Genomic DNA, 10,559 nt, shown 5'->3' on the forward strand with positions numbered 1-10,559 from the left:
CTCGGCCTGCTGAACTGCAGCGGTCTCTAGGAGATCGCGGAGCTCGCCGCAGACCTGTCGCCCTTCCGTGGTAGAAGGCTCGGGCATCACGTAGACTAGCATTGCCGCAGCCGTGACATTCTGGCTGGCGCGATTGAAGACCGGGGGTTGCTCGCTCCCTTCGTCGTCATGGATGCGGTGATGCACATCGTGGGCCCTTCGTCGGGCTCCCCCGCCTTCGCCGTGGCCTCGCTGTTCCTGTTCGAGAGAGTCTTGAAGCTGCTGCAGAAGGAGTTGGTCTTGTTTGACCTTGGCCTGGAGCTCACAAAGTTGCTCTAGGTCTGGGCGCTGAGGTCATGCGAGAGCAACGTTCTCATTTCATGCGGCCGGCAGGACATTGCGTGGGGGCATGACGGCGCCCGCCCCTGGATGAAGTGGGGAGCGGCTACCTGCCTCCTCATCCTCTTCGCCTGCCCTCGGCATCCCGAGCCCGACGTGGAAGCACTCGCGAGTGGGGTCATAAGTGCCTTCATCGTCGGAGTCGGAGTAACCGAAGCAGTAGTCGCTTGCGGCCAAGAACTAGCGCAAAGCCCCAGGGTCGCGGAGCCCGGAGAAATCCACTCCGGGCCATGCCGTGTCCTCATCTGTGGAGTCGGCATGGGTGCTTAGGTCAAGACGGAAGCGCTGGCAGCGCTCTGAGGGATCCTCATGAGCGGCAGCGTATGCGTAGGCGTAAGAAGCAGCGGCATTTCTCAACCCAAAGGGGTATGGGGATGGTGCTGTCGCCAGATTCTGCTCCGCCGGGGTCGGTTCTTCAGGGAGTGGTGGAGCGGAGCTTGACGACTGGGCACCATCGCAAGCCACCAGCGCTTTCCCTTTGTCAAAGCTCAGGCCAGACAGGTCCTCGGCCAGGGACCCCGTACCAACAGCTGGTCGTAGGATATCGGCGGGGAGTGGCATGCCGCCCCGGGTTCACGTAGCGTCGGGGTGGCCTTGCTCGCGTCGTGCCTGACGAGCGCGGCGAGAGCGGCCGCCCGGGCGCCGCCTGCGCCTAGGCTACCGGTGCGTAACTTCATCGTTGGACGGTGGGGCTCGGGGAGTGAGGAGTACCATGTCGTATTCATGCCCTAGAGACATGAATTCTAGGCTCCCGAACCAAACTACGGTGCCGAGACGCAATGGTCGTCCGGGGTCTGCCATCCAGAACCTGCTGGGATGACGAAACTGACACGCAGCGTCCCCTACCTGGCGCGCCAACTGTCGATGTTCCGGACCGGGGGGTCCTCGACCGACTAGTGAATTTGTTCTGCGTGCTCCTGATTCCGGATGGTGATACAAAGAGACACAAGGTTTATACTGGTTCGGGCAATCGGCGCCCTACGTCCAGTCTGAGAGATCGAACTTGTATTCCTTGCACCGGAGTGCTCGTAGTAGGGGGTTACAAGCTAAGGGAGAGAGGAACTAGTCCCAGGTCTCGGCAGGGTGTCGTGTGGGCCGTCTGAGACGTTGCTCTCAAGCAGTTGGAATGTGCGTGTGTGTGTGTGTTATCCGGTGCCCCCCCTAAGTGGCCCAAGTCCTCTCCTTTTATAGTTGAAGGGAGGACGAGGTCAGTACATGTATCACTATGCGGCGTCGTGCTAATAGGAGCGGCACGTCCGAACCCTGTGGCCTGTTCCTGTTGCGGCGTGGTCGTAGGAGTGATCCGTCCTTGAAGTATGGGGGCGGCGTGGTTGTCCCCATCAGATCCTGTGCGTCGTGGGAGCCCCGGGAATGTCTCGGAGCGGACGTGGCGGCGAACGTGCAAGTCGTGGTGGACAGATTGTGCGCGAGGCTGTGGCCCGGTCGGTGCTGAGGCTTGTACTGCGGTGGGGGTCTCGGTAGGCACGAACCCCGAGATTGTCGAGGCCCCGATGTACAGTGCCGAGGCCTTGAGCGGGCGGCGGGTCGTGGGTGCAACGTTAGGACACAATGGCCGGTAACCTCTGTCATACCCTGCCCCAGGCGCTGATCGTGGACACAGTGCTGGGACACAGTGGCCGGCAATCCCCGCCGTGCCCTGTCCCGGCCGGTATGGCGTTGATGCGACTTCGGGTCGCGTCGGCCATTCTGTGACGTTGAGCCACTATCCGGCTGAGATTGCGAGAGTGGTTGAAAGTATTAATGAGACGTGACTCGCTGCTGGAAGGGTCGGCCGAGGCGGGGGGTGACGGACCGCGGACGAGCCGGCCTCGAGCGATACGGAGAATGAGACCTTGTGCGAGACGGAGATCAGGCTCCTTGCCGAGGCCTCTCGCGAGAGGCCTCACGCGATACGGAGAATGCGCCTCCTGCCGAGGCCTTTCGTGGAGAGCCTCGGGCGAGGCGGAGGCGGTGTTTCCTACCGAGGCCTTCCCGGGGGGGCCTCGCGCGAAGCGGAGTTGGCGTCAGGATGCCGAGGCCTCCTGCTCGAGGCTCGAAGCGAGGAGGGGGAGGACCCAGTGGACTCGGTCACGGTGGAAGAGGGGCCCACAACTTACCTTCTTGCTTTTATTATTTTTAGATGAGATCTTGGCAACCCGTTTGATGTTTTACTGGGGGTACCCCATCCTAAGGTACCCGACACTTTCTTTGTCACACGTTTTTGTGTGTGTGGGGGGGGGGGGTTGTTCTGCATAGGCCCAAAACGGGGCAAGTTGCTAGTGAGTTGGCTATCACGCAACAAGTGGAGTTGAATCCGATGAAAAGCAAAAGTCTGTTTGGCAACAAGGGGTTCAGTAGGTTTTAGTCAAAGCTTAGTTCTGTTGGAGATAAGCGAAAACCAATGATGAAGAAGGATGAGAGTAAGACTGCAGAACCATCTCAGCCTACTGGTCCCTTGAAAAGTTTGTTGGCTCTGAAAGCTTATCGCCGAGCCAATAACCTTTTGTTTCACCTGTGGAGAGAAGTGGACAGGCAGAAACCATAAGTGCCCAACCTGATTCCTCTTCATGTTATTCAAGAGCTGTTGGAGTCTGTTCAAGTTGAGCCTGATCCAGATTATACCTCTACTGAGGAGGATTCAGAAGTTACAACAGGACAGGTTGCCATGACTGTGCAGCAGACACCTTCAGATGTTAATGTCAAAAGGAAGAATAGAACTCTGAGACTGAGGCGATTCATTGGCAAACGTGAGGTGTGTATTCTGGTAGACTCTGGTAGCGCTTGAACCTTTGTTAGTTAGGACTTAGGGCCTGTACAATGCGATAGATTCTTATAAGAGAGAGAATTAGCACTAGAGTTTAACCTACAATGCAAACTCTTGTCTTATAGACGCTTAGCAACGGGAGAGGCCCATGTGTCAGCTTGCACAGGTGGTGTATCGCTCGGCCGAAGCGCTGCTGCTTGGTTAAGCGGCGACTCTGCTACCAAGCGCCCTCATTCCCTTCCACCCTGGAAAAATGGATCATTAACTACCACTCCCAATGCAGAAACCACCATATTTTCTATGGACATTAATTGTACTGCTACCTAAACGTTTTGTTGATGTAGCAAGGTAGTTACTGAAGAGAGAGAGCAAAAATCATAGAAACTGGGTCTAAGTTAAAAATCATGTCTACACGAGAACCAAGACATGAAAGGATGTGATTGACAGAGAATGGAGAGAGAACATGTATGATTGGATAAAAAATTGTTCGGTAGAAAGTATCAATTGGGACCATGGTTTCTATATGTAGTGTCTATAAAAATTAATAGGTATAGAAACTACATGTGGTTTGTAGCATTGAGACTTCCCTTAGGAGTTAGCCTCTCAAATTGAACAAGACCAGAAATCATGTGATCCTTTACACTTCACAACTGTTGATGGAAGTCAGATGCTCTCAGACCAATTGATCCCACAATTGCAATGGATATGCAGGGGCATTGTTTCACTTATGATAGCAGAATATTAGCAATCAAGTTCTATGACACGATATTCGTGTAGATTGGCTCACAACCCTATGTGGATACACTCGAGAAAGAAACTGTTGAGATTCACTTATCACAAGCAAAGATTGTGTTGAGAGGAGTTAATGATGAAGCCTCCAAGTGTTCTCAGGTTTCGGCACATAAGCTGAAGGGTTTGCTTAAGAAGGCTGTAACTCACAACTCAGGGCTATTTCAGCTATGTCGATCTCTCACGCTTTCCCAGCAGTTACTACGTCACAATCTCAAGCTGAGGAAGTTCAACCAGCAATTTACAAATTAAGCAGGTCATGCTCGTGCAGGCCGTTCTCACCGCTGTGCACTGCAGGAGTGCTGGGCCACATCCCTGAGACCCTGGTCCCTCACGCAGCTCTTGTCTGCTGTTGAAGTATCTTCTGTCCTGGACCAGTGCTCTTTATTGCTTGCGAATCCAGGGCAAATTGAGATATATTTTTTTTATATAATTGGAAACTGATATAGTGATATATAGGCCCCGTTCGGCTTACCTTATAATCCGCACTATTCAGCTTATTTTTCAGTTAGAACAGTGTTTTTCTCTCGCAACAATTCAACTAGAACAGCGTTTTTAACCCATTCAGTCAAGTTTTAGCTAGCCGAACGGAGCCATAGTTTCGCTTTTTGCCTTCTGGCTGAAGCCGCCACACGTCAGCGTGCACTGATTGAATCTCTGAAAACTCAGCGCTCGTACGAGGGCCAAGACAGTAAAAAGCTCAAACAGCCGTGATATCAACTGCCAGCTGCTTCTTTGGAACTAAGTCGTCCATCGGTGAGGTGGTGTCGTGGTGGCAAACTGACCATGGCGCCTGGCCTCCTCGCCGCCGCCGCCGCCGTGCTGGCCGCGGTGGCGTCGCTCGCGGCACACGTCGCGCTCAACTGCCCCGTGCAGCCGGTGCCGTCGACTCCGCGGCCGCCCACTCCGCCGCCCAACAACCTCCTCCAGGTTAACGAGTCGTCCGGGAAAATCCTTGCTGCTCGTCAATTGTTGTTGCCGTTTCGTGCGCGTGCGTGACGCTGACGCGCGCCGTGCTGCAGAGGCTGGAGAAGCTGGGGGAAGGGGCGCTGGACGCGCCGGAGGACGTGTACGTGGACGCGGCGGCGGGCGGGGCGGTGTACACGGCCACCAGGGACGGGTGGCTGCAGCGGATGCACCCGAACAACGGGTCCTGGGAGCGGTGGCGCTTCGTCGGCGGCACGGGGCTGCTCGGGATCACGCCGTCCGCCGACGGCACCATGCTCGTCTGCGACGCTGACAAGGTAAGCAACCTCCACAGATCGGTGTACTTTGCTAGCGTCGTTAGTTCTAGTAGGACGAATAAAAGAGAACAACTCTACGTGTTACGATCAACAGACGCATGAGACGAGCACAGAACACCTGTTTAAAAAATTGACAATACTTATTTACTATATTAGTTATTATTACTGTAACTGATTGAGCAGGGACTTTTGAGAGTCGGGGAGGAAGGAGTGACCCTTCTTGCTTCGGAGGTCGACGGCTCCACCATCAGGTTCGCATCGCATCCCAACCCAAATTCCGGACGAAATCACATCGTGCGGTGCCGCTCCGTAACTGTAAAGCCACAGCTGATTTTTCTCACCATGTGCGTGACCGTGCGCCGCCCGCCGGCCCTTCCGCCGCCAGGTTCGCGGACGCGGCGATCGAGGCCTCAGACGGCACGGTCTACTTCAGCGACGCCAGCACCAGGTTCGGCTTCGACAGGTGGTACCACGACTTCATAGAGGCCAGCGCCACCGGCCGCCTCCTCCGTTACGACCCGCGCAGCGGCGAGACGTCCGTCGTGCTCGACCGCCTCGGCTTCGCCAACGGCGTCGCCCTGCCGAGGGACGAGGCCTTCGTGGTCGTCTGCGAGTCCACCAGGTAACTGAACCTTCACTCGGATCATCATACAGTGCTCGATCGCATGAAGAACCAACCAGCTGTGGGGAAAAAAAACACACGCAGGTTCAGGTGCATGAAAGTGTGGCTGAAAGGGGAGAAGGCCGGCACGGCAGAGACGTTCGTCGACCTTCCGGGGAGTCCGGATAACATTCGTCTCGGATCAGACGGCCACTTCTGGATTGCCGTCCTCCAGGTCACTGGCTCCCGGCTCCCCCATCATCCAAACTACCGTCCTATCACAAACAGAATCACATGACAGTTTTGAGTTTCCGGTGTCCAAAATACAGCTGAGGTCGCCATGGCTGGACTTCATCGCCCGCTGGACATTCACGAAGAGAGTGGTGGCTTCGTTGCCCGGGCTCCTCGAGTGGAGCAAGGGAACGGCAAAGGGAGCCATGGTGGCTCAGGTGTCGGAGGATGGCAACATCGTCCGCGTGCTCGACGACTCCGAAGGGAAGGTGATCAACTTCGTCACATCGGTGACGGAGTTCAACGGAGACATCTTCCTCGGCAGCCTCTCGACCAACTTCGTCGGGAAACTATCTCTGGCGCAGGTGACACAGCAGGAGCAGGGAGCAGCATCTTCGTAGACGTTTGAGTTCTCCGATGCTTAGCAGCCGCAAACGGGGAACACGGGGAACGTTTACATTCCTGTTTCTGCAACATTTACGTTCTCCTAGTAAAGCATGAACATAGTTGCGATGCTTCAATGTTAATTTTATCAGAAAAGGTGCTTCAATGTTAATTAAACAGGGGAACTTTTCAATCTAGGTTATCTTTGCTTTTTATCATTGTCTATAAATTATCATTGTCAATAAATGGATCTGATGTACAGTAACCGATCGTGCCAGCCCAAACAGGCGAGCATTCGGGCCGAGATATTGGTCCTTGTGTCAGGAAACGCCTTCCTCACGGGAGGAGACAGAAGAGTGGCTGAGCGTGGAAGTTAGAGACTGCGTGGAGTTGCGGATTTTGGTCTTGGCCCGTGTAGGCGCAGGGGCTCGCCCCAAGTCGTGTGTGAGGTAACGGCAGCATATAAGCGGGTTAGATTTGTTTGGAAACGGTTATGGAATAATAGAAATCTAAACCATTCCTCTCCCGGCTATCCTCTTTGCTGTATTTCTCTGTTCTTCCTCTCCTTTTTTTTTTTACAATTACATTGTATAATTCAGACACTCATAACTCACGTACACTCACCCCTATAAACACATACATGCAAACTTTACCCCTATAAGCATTTTCAAAGATTAGGCCAGCAAATCCCCAAATCCATTCTGGCTGTCGTTCACTGGATTTCAGGCCAGCGAACGATCCGACTGGCAAGGCTGCAGGCACCTGCACAGTCTCCAACTACCCTAACGTCACTTTAAAAAAATAGTATATTTATTTCAAAATGCTATAATTTCAGAACAGTGTATCCATTTTTAATTCTATCTGCACCGGTGTGTTCTACGCGACGAGACGAATAAAACTAGATCTCATTTGCTTATGTTTTAAATAATTTTTTAGTAATAATTTATGTATATTAACTTATAACTTATAACTTATACACATAAGTTGTATTGAATAACTTATGTATACAAGTTATATAGAATAGCTTATGTACACAAGTTTTGTTTATAACTTTTGTATATAAGTTTTGTTTCATAACTTTTGTGTTTCTAAGTTTTAATATAAGTTATAAGTTAATTTATTCTTTTGTGTTTTAATAACTTTTGTGTTTGTAAGTTTTGACACAAGTTATAAGTTAATTCGTTCTTTTGCGTTTAATAACACTTTGTAAATAAGTTGTGTTTTTATAACTCTTGAGTTTTTAAGTTTTTCGTGTAAGTTATATGTTATAAGCCAGTACACATAAATTGCTATTAAGAAAAAAAATCCTTCGAAACATATGCAAGTAGGGTCTAGTTTTGTGCGTCTCGTCGCGTACCAGTAAAAATGAAATTAAAAACGGATACACAATTCTGGAGTTATAGTATTTTAAAATAAATGTTTTGCTTTTTTTACGCCCGCGTCAGCGCTGACGTCAGGATGCAGGAAAGATGAGCGCATGTAGGAGATGAGCGCGTGCGCAGCCGAGAACCAAAAGATAATGAAGCACACCTGCGCCATCCAAATCAGAAAATGATGGAATTATTTTTTTCTAAAAAAGAAAACATAAGCATGTCGGGAATTTGATCGCTCGGTTCAATTCCAACGAACGTTCGTCATTTAGTCTGGTTGGGCAAATTCTCAAAATTGACGAAGTGCACTTCGCTGTTGACGAAAATGTCGCCTACCGTTGAAAGATGCTTGCTCAGATTCAGTCCATTTCTACTTACCGGACCCTCTAGTTCGTGATAAATTGGTAACATGAGCCTCTCGATTCGGGAGACCCAAATGTTTTAACCGGATTCATGTTGTTTTGCGTGCTAGAACATGCTCCGAGGCCGACCAAGCATGATGAGAAGATGATGGCGACGCTGGAGGACTTGTTCAGGCAATTCGAAGGATTCCAACCGATGATGAAGCAATCCCGTGACAAAGCTCTCGACATTGGATGCATGGTGTGGCGCGGTGGACGAATGGATGGGGCCGCTGCTCTCTAAGATCGATGACACGGCGGCGCAACTGCTTTGGCTAGAGGCTCCACCACCTCCACCCCCCTCACCGAGCGGTTGGGTCGGCCACATCGACCTCACCGCTTTCCTCACCCATCAGCACGCGCATCTGCGCCGCCGAGCGAACGACCCCATGGGCGTGGCGAATCAGCTCACCACCGGGATGCTGGCGGTGGCGTCCTCGGACCCTCGCCATGCCTGGTCAACGGTATGTCGCCTGATCCCATTCATTCCGTTGGGGTTGGCACGAGTGTAGAGGGAGATCGAGGTCTTCGTTCTCAATCTATTCCTAAGATGCAGCTTCCAAAATTTGATGGTTCTAACGCACGCTTATGGCGGGATCGATGCGAGATGTATATCGAGGTGTTCGCGGTTCATCCCGACTTGAAGACTCGTTTCGTTGCTCTCAAATTTCTAGGTCACACTGCGGTTTGGTTACAAACAGATCAGCATCAAGGTCGGTTTCAGACTTGGGACTCGACGGCAGATTTTGTCTTCAACCGCTTTGACAAGGATCAGCATCAGATACAATTGAGGCAATTGGACTCTCTGAAACAATTGGGCTCTGTAGAGGAGTATCAATACAAATGTGATGAGTTATCACATGACATTCTTCTGTATAATTCCTCTTATGATTATACTTTTTTTGTCACACGTTTTTTTTGGGGGGGTCTGCATAGGCCCAAAATAAAGGGCGGGCCTGGTGCAAGCGGTAGAGTCTTACCGCCTTTGACCAGAAGGTCCTAGGTTCGAGTCGTGGTCTCCTCGCATTGCACATGCAAGGGTAAGGCTTGCCACTGACACCTTTCCCCAGATCCCGCACAGAGCGGGAGCTCTCTGCACTGGGTACGCCCTGCATAGGCCCAAAATGGTGCAAGTTGCTAGTGAGTTGGCTATCACGCAGCAAGTGGAGTTGAATCCGATGAAAAGCAAAAGTCTGTTTGGCAACAAGGGATTCAGTAGGTTTTAGTCAAAGCTTAGTTCTGTTGGAGATAAGCGAAAACCAATGATGAAGAAGGATGAGAGTAAGACTGCAGAACCATCTCAGCCTACTGGGCTACTGGTCCCTTGAAAAGTTTGTTGGCTCTGAAAGCTTATCGCCGAGCCAATAACCTTTTGTTTCACCTGTGGAGAGAAGTGGACAGGCAGAAACCATAAGTGCCCAACCTGATTCCTCTTCATGTTATTCAAGAGCTGTTGGAGCTGTTCAAGTTGAGCCTGATCCAGATTATACCTCTACTGAGGAGGATTCAGAAGTTACAACAGGACAGGTTGCCATGACTGTGCAGCAGACACCTTCAGATGTTAATGTCAAAAGGAAGAATAGAACTCTGAGACTGAGGCGATTCATTGGCAAACGTGAGGTGTGTATTCTGGTAGACTCTGGTAGCGCTTGAACCTTTGTTAGTTAGGACTTAGGGCCTGTACAATGCGATAGATTCTTATAAGAGAGAGAATTAGCACTAGAGTTTAACCTACAATGCAAACTCTTGTCTTATAGACGCTTAGCAACGGGAGAGGCCCATGTGTCAGCTTGCACAGGTGGTGTATCGCTCGGCCGAAGCGCTGCTGCTTGGTTAAGCGGCGACTCTGCTACCAAGCGCCCTCATTCCCTTCCACCCTGGAAAAATGGATCATTAACTACCACTCCCAATGCAGAAACCACCATATTTTCTATGGACATTAATTGTACTGCTACCTAAACGTTTTGTTGATGTAGCAAGGTAGTTACTGAAGAGAGAGAGCAAAAATCATAGAAACTGGGTCTAAGTTAAAAATCATGTCTACACGAGAACCAAGACATGAAAGGATGTGATTGACAGAGAATGGAGAGAGAACATGTATGATTGGATAAAAAATTGTTCGGTAGAAAGTATCAATTGGGACCATGGTTTCTATATGTAGTGTCTATAAAAATTAATAGGTATAGAAACTACATGTGGTTTGTAGCATTGAGACTTCCCTTAGGAGTTAGCCTCTCAAATTGAACAAGACCAGAAATCATGTGATCCTTTACACTTCACAACTGTTGATGGAAGTCAGATGCTCTCAGACCAATTGATCCCACAATTGCAATGGATATGCAGGGGCATTGTTTCACTTATGATAGCAGAATATTAGCAATCAAGTTCTATGACACG

At 50.7% G+C, this 10,559-nt stretch overlaps 1 protein-coding gene across 1 annotated transcript; it reads left to right on the forward strand.

Moving 5' to 3' along the window:
- Nucleotides 1–4,663: 4,663 nt before the first annotated feature.
- Nucleotides 4,664–6,656, forward strand: LOC136533970 (protein STRICTOSIDINE SYNTHASE-LIKE 4-like). The gene is made up of 6 exons (XM_066526480.1): nucleotides 4,664–4,861; nucleotides 4,954–5,175; nucleotides 5,359–5,426; nucleotides 5,561–5,797; nucleotides 5,882–6,011; nucleotides 6,106–6,656. The coding sequence occupies exons 1-6, from the start codon at nucleotides 4,718–4,720 to the stop codon at nucleotides 6,406–6,408; spliced, it is 1,104 nt and encodes a 367-aa protein (XP_066382577.1). The 5' UTR covers nucleotides 4,664–4,717; the 3' UTR covers nucleotides 6,409–6,656.
- Nucleotides 6,657–10,559: the final 3,903 nt, after the last annotated feature.

Source organism: Miscanthus floridulus, unplaced genomic scaffold (genome assembly GCF_019320115.1).
Source record: "Miscanthus floridulus cultivar M001 unplaced genomic scaffold, ASM1932011v1 os_1376_1_2, whole genome shotgun sequence".
Lineage (NCBI taxonomy): Eukaryota > Viridiplantae > Streptophyta > Magnoliopsida > Poales > Poaceae > Miscanthus > Miscanthus floridulus.